The 21,566-nt window shown below is 36.2% G+C and overlaps 1 protein-coding gene across 6 annotated transcripts in view; it reads left to right on the forward strand.

Annotated features, from left to right (window-relative positions):
- The window catches only part of SUCO (SUN domain containing ossification factor), a 90,625-nt gene that overhangs the window by 13,839 nt on the left and 55,220 nt on the right, over window positions 1-21,566 (forward strand). For all 6 annotated transcript variants that reach the window (XR_008714902.1, XM_055582251.1, XM_055582253.1 and 3 more), the window contains exons 2-6: window positions 9,821-9,929; window positions 11,955-12,065; window positions 14,380-14,540; window positions 19,051-19,188; window positions 19,420-19,573. Coding sequence is in view for 5 of the 6 variants with exons in the window: in XM_055582251.1 (XP_055438226.1) it covers window positions 9,821-9,929; window positions 11,955-12,065; window positions 14,380-14,540; window positions 19,051-19,188; window positions 19,420-19,573 (673 nt within the window). In the remaining variant the exon portion in view is untranslated. The remainder of the gene's footprint in view (window positions 1-9,820; window positions 9,930-11,954; window positions 12,066-14,379; window positions 14,541-19,050; window positions 19,189-19,419; window positions 19,574-21,566) is intronic.

Raw genomic sequence — 21,566 nt, forward strand, 5'->3', positions numbered from 1 at the left:
TTCTACCTAACACTTAAAAAAAAAAAGCTAACTTGTTTTAGTTACTGGAATCACCGTTATGTGAATTCTGAGTAGTGTGCAGATGCCTCAGGAAGGGCTGATGTCATTTGTTCACTTGAGTATTTTTTGAGCCCTTTGCATGTAGGCTGCTTCTAAAGAGAGACTTTATACCAACAAATGCATTTGGGAGTATTCTGTTCCATTTGCTTATCTTTTGCTGTCCTAATACTATAGACTAATTAGAGTGATTTTGTGATAAATCTTCGTTATCTGACAAGGTGAACCACTTTCCTTTGCTTTTTTTGTTAATATAGTTATTCTTAGATCAGTTTTTCCATATTTAGAACATCCTTCAGGTTTTTTCTCTAGGATTTTCTTAAAATTTTTTTTTTTAGTTTATATGGGAGTATATAGTAAATTTACAGTGTTGTGTCAGTTGCAGGCATACAGCAGTGATTTAGTTATGCTTATACGTGTATCTATTTTTTCTCATTTTCTTTTCCCACATAGATTATTACAGTGTATTGAGTAGAGTTCCCGGTGCTATATGGTAAGGATCCTTCAGGTATTTTGATAAGAATTATATTGGAGTGCTGAAGTAGTTTGGGGAGAATTGCTGTCTTTACTTTGCTGTCAACAGCACTCCATCCATGAACGTACTAGATCTTCAGTTGTCTCTTCATTTTGTGGTCATTATTAGAGTTAACATTTTTTCCTCTATAAATGGTTGTGTAGTTTTTAAGGTTAATTTCTAAATTATTTTAAAAAATTGTTACTGATAATCGTTTATTTTCTATCTTGTTATTGCTGGGGAGGAAAATATTGACTTTTTTGCTTATTTTTTAAATTGAAATAATTTACATACAGCTAAGTGCACCTGTTGTCATCTGTATAGTTGGATCAGTTTTGACAAATGCATACATCTGTGTAACTCACACCCATCAAGATGCAGAGCATTTCTATCACTCGAGAATGTTTTCTCATGTCGCATTCTACAGAATTCCCTGAAGCAACTGACGATTTGATTTCTATCACCATGGGTTAGTTTTGCTACTTCTGGAAACCTATTTAAATAGAATTAATACAGTATTTATTCTTGTGTCTGACTTCTTTCACTCAGTGTAATGTTTCCAAGATTTATTCGTCTTGTTTCATTCATTTGTAATTCATTCCTTTTGATTGTCAGAACTAGTATAATACATTGTATGAATATACTACAGTTTATTTATATTCTCCTGTTGAGCATTTGGACAGCTTCCAGGTTTTGGCTATTAGGAGTAAAAGCTACTACGGACATTTTTGTATGTACAGTTTTCATTTCTCTTAAGTATGTAAAAGTGGAATTGCAAGTACTGAAACAGATGGATATCCTGTGCTTCTGGAGATACTACCTTGAGAAAGACACATTGCTTATGAAGGATTCCAGCCAGGAATATATAACCTGAATCTGGTCATGATGAAGCATAAGACAAACCTCAAAAAAGGACCATGGTATTCATGGTCAACAAAAGAGTCCGAAATGCAGTACTTGGATGCGATCTCAAAAACGACAGAATGATCTCTGTTCGTTTCCAAGGCAAACCATTCATTATCACAGTAATCCAAGTCTGTGCCCCAACTAGTAACGCTGAAGAAGCTGAAGTTGAACGGTTCTATGAAGACCTACAAGACCTTTTAGAACTAACACCCAAAAAAGATGTCCTTTTCATTATAGGGGACTGGAATGCAAAAGTAGGAAGTCAAGAAACACCTGGAGTAACAGGCAAATTTGGCCTTGGAACATGGAATTAAGCAGGGCAAAGACTAATAGAGATTTGCCAAGAAAAAGCACTGGTCATAACAAACACCCTCTTCCAACAACACAAGAGAAGACTCTATACATGGACATCACCAGATGGTCAACACCGAAATCAGACTGATTATATTCTTTGCAGCCAAAGATGGAGAAGCTCTATACAGTCAGCAAAAACAAGACCAGGAGCTGACTGTGGCTTAGACCATGAACTCCTTATTGCCAAATTCAGACTGAAATTGAAGAAAGTAGGGAAAACCACTAGACCATTCAGGTATGACCTAAATCAAATCCCTTACGATTATACAGTGGAAGTGAGAAATAGATTTAAGGGCCTAGATCTGATAGATAGAGTGCCTGATGAACTATGGAATGAGGTTCGTGACATTGTACAGGAGACAGGGATCAAGACCATCCCCATGGAAAAGAAATGCAAAAAAGCAAAATGGCTGTCTGGGGAGGCCTTACAAATAGCTATGAAAAGAAGAGAAGCGAAAAGCAAAGGAGAAAAGGAAAGATATACCCATTTGAATTCAGAGTTCCAAAGAATAGCAAGAAGAGATAAGAAAGCCTTCTTCAGCGATCAATGCAAAGAAATAGAGGAAAACAAGAGAATGGGAAAGACTAGGGATCTCTTCAAGAAAATCAGAGATACCAAAGGAACATTTCATGCAAAGATGAGCTCGATAAAGGACAGAAATGGTATGGACCTAACAGAAGCAGAAGATATTAAGAAGAGATGACAAGAATACACAGAAGAACTGTACAAAAAAGATCTTCACGACCCAGATAATCATGATGGTGTGAATCACTGGAATGTGATTCAAGTGGGCCTTAGAAAGCATCACTATGAACAAAGCTAGTGGAGGTGATGGAATTCCAGTTGAGCTATTCCAAATCCTGAAAGATGATGCTGTGCAAGTGCTGCACTCAGTATGCCAGCAAATTTGGAAAACTCAGCAGTGGCCACAACACTGGAAAAGGTCAGTTTTCATTCCAATCCCAAAGAAAGGCAATGCCAAAGAATGCTCAAACTACCGCACAATTGCACTCATCTCACACGCTAGTAAAGTAATGCTCAAAATTCTCCAAGCCAGGCTTCAGCAATATGTGAACCGTGAACTTCCTGATGTTCAAGCTGGTTTTAGAAAAGGCAGAGGAACCAGAGATCAAATTGCCAACATCCGCTGGATCATGGAAAAAGCAAGAGAGTTCCAGAAAAGCATCTATTTCTGCTTTATTGACTATGCCAAAGCCTTTGACTGTGTGGATCACAATAAACTGTGGAGAATTCTGAAAGAGATGGGCATACCAGACCACCTGACCTGCCTCTTGAGAAACCTGTATGCAGGTCAGGAAGCAACAGTTAGCACTGGACGTGGAACAACAGACTGGTTGCAAATAGGAAAAGGAGTTCGTCAAGGCTGTATATTGTCACCCTGCTTATTTAACTTATATGCAGAGTACATCATGAGAAACGCTGGACTAGAAGAAACACAAACTGGAATCAAGATTGCCGGGAGAAATATCAATAACCTCAGATATGCAGATGACACCACCCTTATGGCAGAAAGTGAAGAGGAACTCAAAAGCCTCTTGATGAAAGTGAAAGTGGAGAGTGAAAAAGTTGGCTTAAAGCTCAACATTCAGAAAACGAAGATCATGGCATCCGGTCCCACCACTTCATGGGAAATAGATGGGGAAACAGTGGAAACAGTGTCAGACTTTATTTTTCTGGGCTCCAAAATCACTACAGATGGTGACTGCAGCCATGAAATTAAAAGACGCTTACTCCTTGGAAGGAAAGTTATGACCCACCTAGATAGCATATTGAAAAGCAGAGACATTACTTTGCCAACAAAGGTTCGTCTAGTCAAGGCTATGGTTTTTCCTGTGGTCATGTATGGATGTGAGAGTTGGACTGTGAAGAAGGCTGAGCACCGAAGAATTGATGCTTTTGAACTGTGGTGTTGGAGAAGACTCTTGAGAGTCCCTTGGACTGCAAGGAGATCCAACCAGTCCATTCTGAAGGAGATCAGCCCTGGGATTTCTTTGGAAGGAATGATGCTAAAGCTGAAACTCCAGTCCTTTGGCCACCTCATGTGAAGAGTTGACTCATTGGAAGAGACTGTGATGCTGGGAGGGATTGGGGGCAGGAGAAGGGGACGACAGAGGATGAGATGGCTGGATGGCATCACTGACTCGATGGACGTGAGTCTGAGTGAACTCCGGGAGTTGGTGATGGACAGGGAGGCCTGGCGTGCTGCGATTCATGGGGTTGCAAAGAGTCAGACATGATTGAGCGACTGATCTGATCTGATTTAAAAATAAAAGGATTATGTCCTTCAAATGTCAGTACCACATAAGATAAAAGCCAAGAACTGTTGCAGGTTAAAGGAGTCTGAAGACAAAAGACATGGTCTTAGACTTGATTCTGGGCTTGGGGTTGAAGGGGGGAGGGGAAGTGCTGAGAGGACACTACTGGGGACATAGATTATTGTGTCAGTGTGACATTTCCTCAGATTGTTAATTGTAGTGTGGTTGTGTAGGAAAATATCCTTATTCTGTGGAAATGCGTACAGAGATACTTTGAGATAGATTACACGCAGTGGGGAAAGAGAGGGTCATGAACTTGCTGTGAGAATGGCAAATGATGGGACAAATGGATCACAATAGGTAGGGTTTGCAGTTGTTCTTTGTACTATGTTGGCATTTCTTCTGAAAGCTTGAAATTATTTCCAAATAAAAAGTAGGGGGTAAAAGATTGGGATTTCCTTTTCTCTAGATAAAGTGTGATTAATCCACTCAAAATTTTTAAATTATTGTCAGTGAATTCCAATTTTTGTATACTTTGTCCCATTTTGTTATTTTTCTAGAAACATCCATGTCTTCTGAATTTTCAAATATATTAGTATATATAGCTGTTAATATTTTATGATTTTAAAAAGTATGTCTTGCCTGTGGTTATTTCATGCTTTTAGAACATATTTTGTTAGTTCATATTACCAACTCTCCTTTACCAGTTTTTCCAGAGGTTTGTCTTTTTAATATTTTCCTTGGAGACCCAACTTTTGGTTTTAATCTTTTGTTTTGGTTTTTCTTTCAGTGATTTCTGTCCTTAAGAGTCTTCCTTTTTTCCTTAAACTGTCCTTTATCTTCTTGAGTTGAAAGAGGAGCTCTTTTGTGTTCAGTTTGTCTCCAGATATGCTCAGAAGGATAGCTTTCCTGCTGCTGTTTTACCTGCATCCTACCTACCAGTTTTGACCTGTAGTCTTCTGCTCTAATATTTTGTAATATGCCCTATATTTTCCTCTTTAATAAAAAATTATTCTGCTTTATAATTTAGTTTACAGGTTTTAGAAGGTGGTTAGCTTTTTGTATCCTAAATGACACTCAAATGCAAATTTTACAAGACTTTTAATTACATCTACTCTAAAAGTTAGTACCTTTCCATATGAATGGTGAATCCATGCCACATTAGCGGGGTGGGGTGGGAAGGTGAGAAGAAGAGACAAGTGTCCTCTTATTTTCCAGATTCTATTTTTTGAGTTTGTGTGTTTGTGTGAGGGGGTGGTGGATGGGTGGTTGAGTTGGGGAGGTAGTGGTAGTGGTCGAGGCAGGAGATGGGGCTGATGGGAAGAAGAATGAAAAGTGATTGAATTTTGTTTCTGCTGTGTGCTGCAAAATAGTTCCCCTAAGAACCCTCATTAGTAAGTATTTGTTAAACACCTAATGTTTGCAGGTTTTGGCTATGTGGGGAGGGGCTAAAGTAGTTAGGGATATGAAATTGATTCTCAAAGAGTTTAAGTGTAAGACGATATACTTGGCTCACAATCAATTTAATCAATAGTAATAGAGTCTGAGGGAAGAGTGTCGGGGGCTCACAGGGGCTCCATTTATCTTGCTAGTTGTGATGTCTGGTGCTGAATTTCTTAAAAATTTTGAAAGTAATTTCATCAGGCTTGGGGTTTTCACAGTACAGTTTTTGAAAGTTGCTTCAGTAGTATGAAATCAGATCCATTTAGTCATGCAGCAAAGTGCCCTCAGCTATTTTAATGTGACCCAGTGATTCTTAATGATGGGGCATGCATATCTAATTCACCTGGGAGAACTTGTTGACAGTAAAGACTGTATTATAGAGATTCATTCTTCTTCAGTGTAGTTGGTGTGGGTTTGTGTTATTTCATTTTACTTTGGTGATTTAAAATTTCTTGATGATCATTTTTATCTATTTTAGGCTTTTTTCTTATACACAAAATTAAGGATATCTTTGCAGGTCTGTCTTTAATTAGCATCTGTCTTTATATAGGGACTGATATATTGGAGGTAAACAGTGATACTATTGGTAAAGCTATAGAGTAGCTTTATCAATAGGGTAGGTAAGCTAATAATGTATTACATACTAATGTCAGGTGTACTAGGGTTCTTCAGAGAAATAGAACCCACTTTATATGTAAAATGAGATGTTGAGTCACATGATTATGGAATCTGAGAAGTTCTACTGTCTTAAAGCTGGAGACTGAGGAAACCCAGTGGTATAATTCAGATCAAGTCTGAACGCCTATTAACCAGTGAAGCAGAAGATATAATCCCAGTAAAAAGGCTAGACATGAGACGCCACAGCTCAGATAGTGAGGCAGGGGAAAAAAGGGCGAATTTTTCTGGTCAGTCCCTTAAAGGATTAGATGATGCCCACTTATATTGGGGAGGACAGTCTACTGAGTCCACTGATTCATATCTTGTTGTTGTTGTTCGGTTGCCAAGTTGTGTCTGACTCTTTGCAACCTCATGGACTGCAGATTCCAAAGCTAATCTCACCCAAAAAGCTCCTAACTTCGGATAATGGAATTTGATTATGTGATAGTAAAAATAAGTCTCATGAGATTTAATGTCTTTTGGCTGTCTTCACACTAACTGTGAATATTGGGATTTATATATACATATACACATGCAGAATTACTAATGATAAAAGTAGTATATGCTCGTAGTAGAAATTTAAAAAGTATAGAAAAGAATAAAGAAAATAAGGGGGCATAATCACCAAAATTCTAACACCCATAGTTTTGAATATCTGAAACTTCTTGTTGTCCCAAATGTGTGTATATATACACTGACAAATACAACTACAAACACCCATGTGAGAAACAATGCAAAAGTCTGTCAATAAGGAAATATTTAATAAATAATGATATATCTATATGATAATTTGAATAAGTAATATATTCTTATGGCTCAAAATTCAGAAGACTTAAGAGTATTAAAAAGTGAAAAATATCCATCTATCCAGTCAATCAGTTTTCCACCCTGGAGGCAACTACGGTGGTGCTTTTTTTCCCTTTTGTTTTTAATTCTTTCAGAGAAATGTATGGACGTACAAGTGCCTTTAGTAAACATGTGCACACTTAGTAGCATACTATATGTATATGTTGTTATGTACTTTGCTCTTTTATTTGATTTTAATTTTTATCAAAACGATGTAACAAAAAGTCAGGGAGCTCTACAAGGATTTTTGTTTATTTGCTTTTGCAAAGAAGTCAGTCCTTCATCCCTCTTTCCTCATTTTTCCTTTTCAAGGAAACCACTTTGATCTTTTAGCTGATGAATTTTGTTTACTTCTTTGTCTCTAAAATAATTGTTTTAATGTCACTTTTAGGTATGTTACTGCAAATGATCAGATTCTCCTGGTAATGTAGTTCAGTCATAATTTGGATTAGATCAATATTCATGACTATAAATGATAAAACTGAGCCATGTAGTAAAACATGGTTTCTTTTCCTTTTTCTGTTCTACTTTTCCATTTTCATGGGGCTAATATTTGACTTGTGTTTTCTTATTTTTTTCTTTAATTACAAATTATCTGCTAGTTGCGTAGATCTGTTCTTGAGATTTTCAGAGACTCCTCTAAGTTGTGCTGTTAATTCTGTCCTCCAAAAGAGGACTCTTCCAGAGCTTCTGATGACCTCCAGTTTAGTTTCGGTTGCCCTCTTTGTGTACGTTCAGCTGTCATCCACAGAATTCTCTTTGCAGTCACCCTGGGAATTCCCTTTTGCTCTTTCATCTCACTACTATATAGTTGTAATTATTGTGGTTTCTTAGATGTCTAATTTCCCCGCATTAAAATCTTCTTGACTATTCTATTTATATCGGAGAAGGTGATGGCACCCCACTCCAGTACTCTTGCCTGGAGAATCCCATGTACGGAGGGGCCTGGTGGGCTGCAGTGCATGGTGTCGCAAAGAGTCGGACATGACTGAGCAACTTCACTTGCACTTTTCACTTTCACGCATTGGAGAAGGAAATGGCAATCCACTCCAGTGTTCTTGCCTGGAGAATCCCAGGGACGGGGGAGCCTGGTGGGCTGCCGTCTATGGGGTGGCACAGAGCCGGACACGACTGAAGCGACTTAGCAGCAGCAGCAGCATTCTGCTTATATAAACTTTAGAGTCAGTTTGTCTAATTTTTTTAAAGCTTTCTTTTTTGCAACTTCAGTGTGTGGTTTTCAGATCTTCCATTGAATTGTGTAAAACTGACTCTTTTTTTTTCAACTTAAAATAATACCAATTTCAAATATTTTTGCTATTAACACAGAACACATATGTGTGTTTGCGTAGAACATTTCTCGCTAAGTTTATATTTGGTATTTTATTGTTTCTATTATAAATGGGGACTTCTCTTCTGTTAACTCTTATAATTGGTGGTGATGATTTGAGTAGAGTATCTGTTGATTTCTTTCTTAATTTTATACCTGCTGCTACTGCTAAGTCGCTTCAGTTGTGTCCGACTCTGTGCGACCCCATAGACGGCTGCCCACCAGGCTCCCCCATCCCTGGGATTCTCCAGGCAAGAATACTGGAGTGGGTTGCCATTTCCTTCTCCAGTGCATGAAAGTGAAAAGTGAAGTCGCTCAGTCGAGTCTGACTCAGCGACCCCATGAACTGCAGCCCACCAGGCTCCTCCTCCGTGGGATTTTCCAGGCAAGAGTACTGGAGTGGGTTAGGAATATTATTTTATAGCCAAGCCTTCTTTTAACACTTTTTAGTTTTCCAACCATATAAACTCATTTGCAATTAATGATAATTTTACTGTATCCTTTCCCATTTTTATACTGCCTTTGTCCTCATATTATGTAATACTAGTGATAATGGACATTCTTGTCTTGTTTCAGATCTAAATTAGGGGTATTTCAGTTTCTTCACTGATTATGATAGTGACTCTTAGGCTTATGTACTACGTATTCCCCATGTTAAATATCTACTTATTACTATTTTATTGACTTGCAAAATCTTGATGCCTGCATAAATTTATCAAATGTCCTTTGGTGAGGATAATCTTGAGATTTCTTTTCCTTGATATTTTTGCATAGCAAAGTATATTTTAAACCATTTTGGAATATCAGAGCTAAACTCTACTTGACCATAACAGTGGTGTGTTACATCTTTGGTGTGTTACATCTTTGGTATGTTAATGAAGATTTTTTCTTTTTTATTTTCTTCAGAACTTTTGTGTCTGATTCCATACGTATTATTAACCTATAGTATTTATATGTACTGTTTCCATTAATTTTTGATATCATTGTTACATTCCCTATAAAATAATTTGGAAGCTTTACTTCTATACTTTGAAATAGTTTAGGTGGCTTCAGCATTATCTGTTCTTAAATATTTGGTAGAATTTAGAATATCAGTGGCATCTGAAGCTTTTGAGGAGGTTAGCTATTTGTCAGCTTTCTCTGTTCTTTCTGTGATAATTGTCAGATACTCTTATTGTTGTTAAGTATTTCCTGTTTTACCTTTGTGAGATTAATGATGCCTTACTTGGAGTGCTGATAACACTTTATATTTTTCTTAGGGTATTAAATAAAAAAATCTTTGTCTTATGTGCATTTGTCTTCATCATTAAATTGTCAAGAACATTAGGGTAAGAACCATCTATTGTCTATTGCCTCAAATTCTAGTTCATGGTATGGAATATGTTGTTTTAACAACCTTACTTTTTTTTTTTTTGATGGTGTCGGTGGATGTTTTACAGGCTTCCCAGTTGGCATGTGTGTTGTAAAGAGAGTTCTTCAGCTTCATCGTATTATTCTAAAGATGACAATTGTGCACTAGAAAATGAAGATGTACAATCCCAGAAAAAGGTACCTTGAATAAAGATGAAGTTGTAATTTGTGTATTAGCTTTCTGTCTTCTCAAAACATTTGGAATAAAAATATTTCAAAAATACTATGACATTATTTTTGATGGAGATTTGTAATTTTCTTTGCTATACTTTGAGAAGTTACTTAGGTAATTCTGAAATTAACCTAAAAAATTTATTTATTTATTCTTATTGCTTGTATTTGGAATATTGTAGTCCTACAGTATGGAGAAGGCAATGGCAACCCACTCCAGTACTCTTGCCTGGAGAATCCCACGGACAGAGGAGCCTGGTAGGTTGCAGTCCATGGGGTTGCTAAGTCGGACACGACTGAGCGACTTCACTTTCACTTTTCACTTTCATACATTGGAGAAGGAAATGGCAACCCACTCCAGTGTTCTTGCCTGGAAAATCCCAGGGACGGGGGAGCCTGGTGGGCTGCCGTCTATGGGGTCGCACAGAGTCGGACACGACTGAAGCGACTTAGCAGCAGCAGCAGCAGCAGTCCTACAGTAAGGAGAAAAATAGTGCCTGTTCAGAGAACTGAAAACTAGGACTTTCTTTTTAATGCTTTAACTACTTAAAGTGTTTCTAAAGAAACCTGAGTCTTATAAATTAAAAACTATTAGAAATGAGAATTATAGGGAGAATCTGAAATGATTGGCTATGTACTTTGTTTCATACATTTGGGTAGAGTGAATAGACAGAGGCCAAAAAATCTGATGGTCTCTAAATAGTTTATTATTTTATCATTTTAAACGGTAAAAGGTGATTATTGACTTCAGCTAGATTTGGATCCCCCTCATCCCCCCCGAAAATCAATGTACTTATTTTAAATTAGAGGAATAATTTATACACACTGTAAGATATTCATCTTTGTATCCCTTTCCCATCCCCAAAGGAACCAAAATTTGCTGTTTCTTATTAAAACACTCAGACCATTTTCTTTGGTTATAGATACATCATAGCTCACAAATTAATGTTTTAATTTTTAGTAAAATGCCATAAATATTTCACAAGTTGACTTCCCCTCTTCCCCAGCAATATCTTGTGGATACCTTTGTATATTACTGTATTATTTTGAATAGCTACATTTTTATTCCATTATATGGATGTGTTAAATTTATTTAAGTACTTTTTTAATTGAGAGGCTCTCAGCTGTGTTTATACGTGCATGTTTGGGTCTGCATTTGTGTGTGTGTGTGTGTGTGGATGCATAAACTTTAAATTATATGCTTGGGTGTTTTCTTTTTTTGGCATGATGTTTAGAATGGATTTATATTTCTGAGTTATACAGGATCTGTTTCAAGAATAGAGCAGTTAAAATTTTGAAGACTCTTGCTGGATACCTCTCCAAAAAAAGTATGATTGTATGCTTCTATGCACAATCTGTAAGACTTAAAGCTAATCTCTTCTTTGATGAGAAATAAGACTTAAATGTTGTTAAGAATGAATTTAAGCAAAGCGTTAAGCAAGGGGAAATAGACATTCTTTCAGTAAACATTTGGTTACCTATTATGTTCTTTACAGGGTTAGAACATGATGGATATGAACTTTGCTTTTATGAAACTTGTATGCTAGAATATACATTTAAAGACAATATATCTGAAATTCTAACTTTACAGTATCAAAAGAGATGACACAAAAAGCTGTAAGTGTATATATTTACCAGATATTTATTGATCTTACTGTGTGTCTAACATACAGTGCTGGGTGGTAGGACTAAAGTGCTTATTAAGAAATCAAATGTAGTGTATATTTGGAAGGCAGCTATGCTCATTACTATACCACTAGTGTACATTTGTATACATTTGAAGTGTAGTATACATTTATGTATACATGTAGTATACATTTGAAGTGAAGCAGTAAGGAGAGTAATGCATGAAGGAAGACAATAAGCATGGAAACAAAATTATTAAAATCACAATAAAGTGTTCTGGTTGTATAGAAAGACAGTCTTAATATTGCTTCAGGACTATTTTGTGAAGCAGTTTCATCAGTCGGCCTTTTCTTTGTTGCAATATAGGATGAAAGAGGGGGACCTGTCAATGCTGAATTATCAGAAAAAGTAGGTTCAAGCTTACCTGTTCCTCCAGAAGAAAACAGATTAAAAGATGACTACATTGTGAATGTACAGGTAAGATTTGTTGCTTTGATTTTTTAATGATATGGCTTTTCAAACCACTTTACAACATAGAATACATTTATTTGGTCAACATATTGTGTATTTTTTCCCCCTTTCTTTTTATGATACCATGCAACTGGCTTTAATACTAGTCACCTGCTAGGTACTGTTTTTGAGGAAATTCAAAATTACTGATGTAATAGTAAATGTGACCATTTTCCTTGTAGTATGGGTTTGGCTGTAAATCTTTCTTTTTAGGTTCATTTTGGCTCAGTATAATTTATCTTCTCTCAGGTTTTCAGATGTCAGGGGACATTTTTTCTGACTTAAAGTATTTGTATGTAGAATACAGAATATTTTGATACCAAATTTTATCACTTAGTGTGGAATATTAATAAATAATCATTAATAGATTATGTTTTTTTCCCTTTTCTCTCATATTATATCCTAAATATTATTTTTCATTTTGTATACCAGCTTTTTGAAATATGTAAAACTAGACCAGAATGTAAGTTGATCAGAATGCTGATGCATCTGGAAACCATTTAATATCAGGAATAACTGAAGAAACTGGGGATATTTGATCTGGAAGGAAGAAGGACTAAGGAAAAACTAAATATCTTAAATATTCAGCTTAAAAGGAGGGGAAATGCTCTTAAAAAAAACACAGCCAGAGTTATTTTATTGGGTTATCTAGGGAGATATAGTACATTTCACTTTAATGAATTTTGGAGGACGTTTGGAAAAGATTTATGCATAAGAGTAAGGGAACAGTGATCTCTGTAGCCCTTCAGTTATATGTGTATCCCAAACAGTCTTGCCATTGTTCATTTTCCTGAATTTTCCTCATGGTATCCTCTTGTTCAAATATATTGAAGTGCTTACTGCATCTTTAGAGACCTGTGCTGTTCAGTACAGTGGCCACTAGCTACCTGTGGCTCTTGTGCATTGGAAATGTGGATAGTCCTAGTTGAGATTTGCAGTAAGTGTAAGATTCACATCGATTTTGGAGACTTAGTATTAATAAAAGAGAAAAAAGAGTGTAAAATATCTCCCTAATTTTTTATGTTGAATGATAATGCAGTATTTGATAATAATGTGATAGTTCTTTTCTCAAAGCCTCCGTCATAAAATGCAAACTATTTGTATTCTTTTGCTAACTTTTCATTCCAGTGTAAATTCCTCAAATGATCACATTTCATTTTATATTCTTATTTTATAAAGAATTTTTGTTTTATATCACATTGTTTATTTTATATTCTTTTATATTTATAGTCTTTTACATTTTTATTTTATATCACATTCCTTATTTTATATTCTTCGGACTCTGCCTCTTATTTTCTTTCTGCTGCTGTACTGCCTTCTCCTTTTCTTCAAAGTCCTAGTTCTTCCAGTTCATAGTAGTCCTTAGTTTCTTTTTCTTTGAACTGAGCATGAGTACCTCTCTCTCATTTGATACTCACTTAGTAAGTATTGTCTACTGTGTGCTAGGTACTAGTACATGCGAGGCACTAAGAGCATGAAGATCAAGAAAACATAGTCCGTACTCAAGACATTTATAATGGAATTGAAGAAGAGAAATAAGTAAGGGCAACTGAGGTGTTATAGATGCTGTGATTAAAGTCTATACAGATAACAGTAGAGGCATAGAAGAAGGGGAATGGCTAATTCTATATGGAGTTGGTTGGTGGGGGAAGTACTTATAAGAGGTTTTCAAACATAAGTAGGTATTAAGTACATTTCAGATTATGTTTTGGAAGAGTGAAACAGCATACAGTCCTTAAAAGAGCAGCCAGAATTGTGTATTGCTTTGTAATGTTATTTATACATGCCTTGTATTGTTATTTCTTGATACACATTATCTTCTAAACTGCTCAGGGACAAAAAACTATGTGGTACACTATTTTATACTAGTTTAATATATACTATTATATATTAAATACTAGTATATAGTATTTTATACTAATAAATAGTAATGCTATTTAATAGATACTGTTTCATGTATTTACATAGGATTTCTGTGTTGCTGTAGGATACATTAAGGTAATTATAGTAAGAAATTTTGTAGGTCCTGATACAAAATAGGAAAGAAGAAAGATAAGCTGCTTTGTCCTGGTTTATGAAATGCTATGACAAATCTATAGAGCCTGTATTGTAATATGAGATGTATTCCTTAGGGTGTTCATGTTAGAAGAATGGACTTTTATAAAAGTAATTTTTTAGTGAACATTATATTGTTACTTTTGAGACATACTTTTTATAATATCCTCTTCAAATAAAGAGAGAATTTGTTAATCCCAACATTAAATACAACTGACTTTTTTAGAAACAGGATACGGAGTCAAAAAAGTTAAGTCCATCTGTGACTGAGACACTCCCTACAGTTGATGTTCATGAAGATTCTTCCAGTGTAGTTGTGGACAGTGAAAATACTGAAAATATTTCCAGTTCATCTACCTCAGAGATCACTCCAATCTCAAAACTTGAGTAAGTCATTACAAAGAAAAAAAGAACATCATTAGATAATGACAGAAAAATTTCTTTGATACTGAAATTTGACCTTTAGTCTATATAGCAGACCTATACAATAATGCATGTGTTTTGTGTTTTTTTTTAATGATCTTATGGCATAATGAGTATTTATACTTCTGTCTAACTCAGGGAAGCTGATTGTATCCCAGGCATGAATTATCTGCATAATATAGGTACAGTGAGATTCTTATTTAAGAAACATGGTACTTAACTGAATAATCTTTCCTATAATTATCAAAAATTCCAATGTCAGAGTATTCATTTCCATTAAGTATTACTGTGTCATTCCATTCATAATATGTCTTTGTATGATAGCTAACTTTTTCAAGCTTGATAATAAATATTCAGAATATTTAGATATATTTGGAATATTTTGGTTTCTTTTTCTCTCTTTTAAAAATGTTTTACAGCATTTTTAAAGGCTACTTTCCATTTTCAGTTATTACAAAGTATTGGCTCTATTCCCCGTGTTTTATACTACATACTTGAGCCAGTCTTATACCCAGTATTTTGTGCCTCCCACTACCCCACCCCTATTTTGCTCCTTCCTTCAGAAAATGAAAGAATACCCATTTGAATGCAGAGTTCCAAAGAATAGCAAGGAGAGATAAGAAAGCCTTCCTTAGCGATCAGTGCAAAGAATTAGAGGAAAACAATACAATGGGAAAAACTAGAGATCTCTTCAAAAAAGTTCGAGATACCAAGGGAACACTTCATGCAAAGATGAGCACAATAAAGGACAGAAATGGTATGGATCTAACAGAAGCAGAAGATATGAAGAAGAGGTGGCAAGAATACACAAGAACTATACAGAAAAAGATCTTCATGACCCAGATGATCACGATGGTGTGATCACTCACCTAGAACCAGACATCCTGGAATGTGAAGTCGTGGGCCTTAGGAGGCATCACTACGAACAAAGCTAGTGGAGGTGATGGAATTCCAGTTGAGCTATTTCAAATCCTAAAAGATGATGCTGTGTAAGTGCTGCACTTAGTATGCCAGCAAATCTGGAAAACTCAGCAGTGGCCACAGGACTGGAAAAGATCAGTTTTCATTCCAGTCCCAAAGAAAGGCAATGCCAAAGAATGTTCAAACAACTGCACGATTGCACTCATCTCACACGCTAGTAAAGTAATGCTCAAAATTCTCCAAGCCAGGCTTCAATTGTACATGAACTGTGAACTTGCACATGTTCAAGCTGGATTTAGAAAAGGCAGAAGAACCAGAGATCAAATTGCCAACATCCACTGGATCATTGAAAAAACAAGAGAGTTCCAGAAAAACATCTATTTTTGCTTTATTGACTACGCCAAAGCCTTTGACTGTGTGGATCACAATAAACTGTGGAAAGTTCTGAAAGAGATGGGAATACCAGACCACCTTACCTGCCTCCTGAGAAATCTGTATGCAAGTCAGGAAGCAACAGTTAGAACTCGACATGGGACAACAGGCTGGTTCCAAATTGGGAAAGGAGTACGTTAAGGCTGTATATTGTCACCCTGCTTATTTAACTTAAATGCAGAGTGCATCATGCGAAATGCCAGGCTGGATGAAGCACAAGCTGGAATCAAGGTAGCCGGGAGAAATATCACTAACCTCAGATATGCAGATGATACCACCCTGTGACAGAAAGTGAGGAAGAACTAAAGAGACTCTTGATGAAAGTGAAAGAGGAGAGTGAACAAGTTGGCTTAAAGCTCAACATTCAGAAAACTAAGATCATGGCATCTGGTCCCATCACTTCATGGCAAATAGATGGGGAAACAGTGACAGACTTTAGTTTTGGGGACTCTAAAATCACTGCCGATGGTGACTGCAGCCATGAAATTAAAAGACATTTGCTCCTTGGAAGAAATACTATGACAAACCTAGACAGCATATTAAAAAGCAGAGACATTACTTTACCAACAAAGGTCTGTCTAGTCAAAGCTATGGTTTTTCCAGTAGTCATGTATGGATGTGAGAGTTGGACTATAAAGAAAACTGAGCATTGAAGAATTGATGCTTTTGAACTGTGTTGTTGGAAAAGACTCTTCAGAGTCCCTTGAACTGCAAGGAGGTCCAACCAGTCAATCCTAAAGGAAATCAGTCCTGAATATTCATCAAGACTGATGCTGAAGCTGAAACTCCAATTCTTTGGCCACATGATGCAAAGAACCAACTCTTGGAAAGACCCTGATGTTGGGAAAGATAGAAGGCAGGAGGAGCAAGAGATAACATAGGATGAGATGGTTGGATGGCATCACCGATTCAATGGACATGAGTTTGAGTAGGCTTCGGGAGTTGGTGATGAGGGATAGGGAAGCCTGGTGTGCTGCCGTATGTGGGGTCATAAAGAGTTGGACACGACTGAGCTACTGAACTGAACTGAACCCTCCCTGTTGGTAGCCACTAGTTTGGTCTCTATATCTGTGTGTCTGCTTTTTTTTGTTACATTCACTAATTTGTTGTATTTTTTAGATTCCACATATAAGCTATCTCATACAGTATTTATCTTTCTCTGACTTATTTCACTTTTAGCATAATGCCCTCCAAGTCCATCCATGTTGCTGCAAATGGCTAGATTTCATTCTTTTTTTTTTTTTTTTTTTTTTGCTGGGTAGTATTCCATTGCATGTGTGGATATATATACAACAGCTTCTTTATCCATTCATCTGTTGGTGAACACTTAGGTTGTTTCCATGAGTTGGGAATTGTAAATAATGCTGTTGTGAACATTGAGTACATGTATTTTTTCAAATCAGTGTTCTGTTTTTTTTCCGAGTACATACTCCAAGTGAAATTGCTGGGTCATAGTTTTAATTTTTTTGAGAAACTTCCATACTGTTTTCTACAGTGGATGCACCTATTTACATTCCCACCAGCAGTGTGCATGGGTTCTCTTTTCTCCACATCCTTGCCAACATGTATTACTTACTCTTTTTTTTGGAATTTATTTAGTTTTGGCTGCACTGGATTTTCATTGCTGTGCATGGGCTTTCTCTCAGTTGCAACGAGTGGGGATTATTCTCTAGTTGCAGTGCACAGGCTTAGGTGCCCGGCAGCGTAGGGGCTCCTGGACCAGGGATTGAACCTAGGTCCCTCCATTGGGAGGTGGATTCTTAACCACTGTATGACCAGGGAAATCCCTGTAAACTTTTTGAGAATAGCCATCTGACAGATATCTCTTTGTGGTCTTGATTTTCCTTTTCCCTGATGATTAGTGATGTTGAAAGTTTCCTTAATTTAGAAAATCTCTTTTGTACGCCTAGCTTCAGCAACAGTACAAAGAACAAAAACCCCTTTCTTTTAATAGTATATTAAACATATCCTTTGTCAAATGAGTTAGCTTATATAAAATGTATAGGATAGTATCTGGCATAGAGTAAGAATATATACATCAATTAATATAATTCTTACAATCACTACTATTTTTCTCTTTTCTAGAATATGAGGGGCTGGGTTGAAGGAGTTGTACACAAAGATGGTACAGTTATCATTTAGGAGTTTGCCCTGGTAAGGGACGAGGGAACAGAAGACATGCTTAGAAATAATGATAGTTTTTAAAATTTTTAAATGTTAAACACTTAGTATTTAAGCCTAGATACTATATATCTGAACAGTACATCTTATTTTCCCATTATATTGAACATGATTGTTTAGTGAAATGAAAGTAAGGTAGGGAAAGACTCTTGAGAGTCCCTTGGACTGCAAGGAGATCCAACCAGTCCATTCTGAAGGAGATCAGCCCTGGGATTTCTTTGGAAGGAATGATGCTAAAGCTGAAACTCCAGTCCTTTGGCCACCTCATGTGAAGAGTTGACTCATTGGAAAAGACTCTGATGCTGGGAGGGATTGGGGGCAAGAGGAGAAGGGGACGACAGAGGATGAGATGGCTGGATGGCATCACTGACTTGATGGACGTGAGTCTCAGTGAACTCCAGGAGTTGGTGATGCACAGGGAGGCCTGGTGTGCTGCGATTCATGGGGTCTCAAAGAGTCGGACACGACTGAGCAACTGATCTGATCTGATCTGATATTTTAAATGAAATTATGAAAGTGCTTTAAGAACTTTAGTGAAGCATTTTGAGATAGATGATTTCTTGATACTGTAGGCAATAACTCTAATATTGGTAGGATGTACTAATAGAAGTGAAACATGAGAGAAGATGCATTTAGAATAAATAATTTAAAAATCTTATTTTTGACAAAATCAAATATTAACCTACAATATTTTGTTTTAAATGTTGGTAATTACCTATTTAGAGGCCAGACAAGAGCACCAGCAGATCAAGGGTCTACAGTTCATATGTTTTAAATCTTTACACAATTTACAGTATGTGAATTCTTGAAAACCCTCTGTAGAACTATAAAGCATTTTTTCCTGGCTTGGATTTGTTTTGGAAATCACTAATATCACTTTTAACTTATGCTGCATTATGGCCATTAAATTGTCAGATCGTCTTTTTTGTTTCTATTTTAGTGAAATAGAAGACTCTGGTACTATCCCTATAGCCAAGCCAGGGGAAACTGAGCATTCTGAAACTGACTGTGATGTTGGTGAGGCCCTTGACGCAAATGCTCCAGTTGACCAGCCTTCCTTTGTCAGTCCACCTGAAAGGTGAGTGTGAGCTGTTGTTTGTCCTTTATATGATTCTATAATAAATGGCAGTGTCACCTTTGAGTAGACTTTGGTGCATACTTAATTCAACTTTATGATTGAGAGAAGACTTCTTTGTGCTCCTTTCTTGGTTTACTTTGTACTCATGTACACTTTTTGTAGTTTGGATTTGTGTGTACTTGTTATTCAGCTGAAATTTGTTGATTTAATATGCCTTTTGATTTCAAATAGCCTTGTCGGCCAACATATAGAAAATGTGTCATCTTCGCACGGCAAAGGAAAGATAACAAAATCAGAATTTGAATCAAAAGTTTCATCAAGTGATCAGGGTGGTAGTGATCCAAAATCGGCATTGAATGCTTCTTCAAATAATTTAAAAAATGAGGTAGGTAAATAACATGCACTGTCTCCTACTTTGTTACACAATGCATTTTCGTTTTTAACTAATCTTGTAATTTGTTAATTGTATTTGCCATAAAGTTAGGGGATCAATAGTTAGTGATGAATGTGGAACTGAGGTGAAGTGTGCTCCCAGAGAGCAAGTGGTTACTTCATGAAACTATTGCCAATGTAATGTTCATATATAAAGTTGTCCCAAGTATGACCTCTCTTTGGTTATATTTAATTATAAATGGTTTTCTGCCACCATAGACTGTTTGGTACCAGAAGCATAAAGTCCTTTTTTAAGCAATTTTTAAAGAGAGCATTATAGAAGTTATGATTGTTTTAAGTATCTTCAAACTATAACTCAGTAATACAGGATTAAATTTAGGCTCTTCAACTAGAATTATTTTAAAGGGACATTTTACCCTTTGTTATTTGTGTGCAAAATACAACTAGACCAGCTTATATTAATGAATATGATTCTTAAAGGCAAGGCTCATCCCTGTATAATAGTTTTATTTTCTTCTCTCTTTTTGAGTTTTACTTTGACTCATGTAGAGGCCAGTACACAGGCCAGTACAGAATTTCCTGAAAGAATGTTGGCAGAGAAGTGTATTCCCTTCATCTAAGAAATAACTAAATAAAAGAGAGAAAGGCCACTCAGTGAACTTAATAAAAACAAAATGAGGAATCGGAGTTCAAAGTACTGAGCGCCACGTCTGTATTTGTTTGTTTCTCATTTAACTTTTCTGTTCTCCACTTTTTCTTTTACATATTTTCTGTGAATCTGCATTCATCACTAACTAAATTTCATTCTGGAGACCTGACTATCATTGGGCTAGCTGTTTCTATAATGCTGCTTATAAATGTAGGAAGTTAACATTTCATAGTCCAAGATCTTGTAGGAACAATTTTCCAGTGAAACCAAGACAAGTGTGTGTTACGGTTCAGTTGTCAAGTACCACAGGCATAAATAAAATTAGACAAACATTACAAAAATGTCTTCTTTGAGCTATTTAAGTACCAAATCTAGAATTCAAGCAATGCAGCTAGTTTTGCCCAAGATTTGCTTGTTCGCCTTGACCATTCACAGCAGTGTCTTGCAGATCCTTGAGATAACAGGGATAAGCTCTCCCACTCACACAGACTTAACTGGGCAGAACTATTCTCAACTGGCTGGTGTATAGAACTACTGGACACTTTGTGATAACGTTCATTCTCTGACAGTTTTTCTGGAGTATTAAATAATTTAGGAAGTAATTAATTCAAAATTCCATTCCTTTACTTGTTATAATGCTTTGCAAAGTAATTTTATTGTGTTGTTTAGTTTTTATATTTGTTGCTAAGAGGTGAGAGTGAGTGCTCTGCCTGGCCCTCAAAGAGTGTGTGTGTATTCTTACTTTTTATTGTATTTCTTTTAGTATTTGGGCTTTACTCTCATGCATCTCAACTAGATTAATTTTTATAAATATTTGTTTATTTTCTCACTTAAACTAAATTTTTATTAATTTTTAAATTAGTGTAATGTTGGTCTTTTAGTTTTATTTTCTGTGTATTATTTTTTAAATAGCTACATACTTTTATAAGCTTGTGTGTTCTGCAAAACACTCCCAACATGGAGGTTGTAGAAGAACCAATTTGCTAGCTTGTCTTCCTAAAGCGAGATTATAGAAATTCGGGTTGGTGTGTTATACTAATATACAAATTAGCATTAGTACTCAAAAATGTACCCTAATATGAGATTTGTGCCATTTACTGAAGTGAGTGAGTTTTAGCCTCTCCGTCGTGTCCAACTCTGCAACCCCATGGACTGGAGCCCACCAGGCTCCTCTGTCCATGGAATTCTCGAGGCAAGAAGACTGGAGTGGGTTGCCATTTCCTTTTCCAAGATTTACGGTCTAAATAGATTTTGTATACTTCTCAAGGCACTATTAATAAATGCATTATGTATTGTTTTAGGAAGACAGAAATAATGTTAAAATGGAATGAACATC

Source organism: Bubalus kerabau, chromosome 5 (genome assembly GCF_029407905.1).
Source record: "Bubalus kerabau isolate K-KA32 ecotype Philippines breed swamp buffalo chromosome 5, PCC_UOA_SB_1v2, whole genome shotgun sequence".
Taxonomy (NCBI): Eukaryota; Metazoa; Chordata; class Mammalia; order Artiodactyla; family Bovidae; genus Bubalus; species Bubalus kerabau.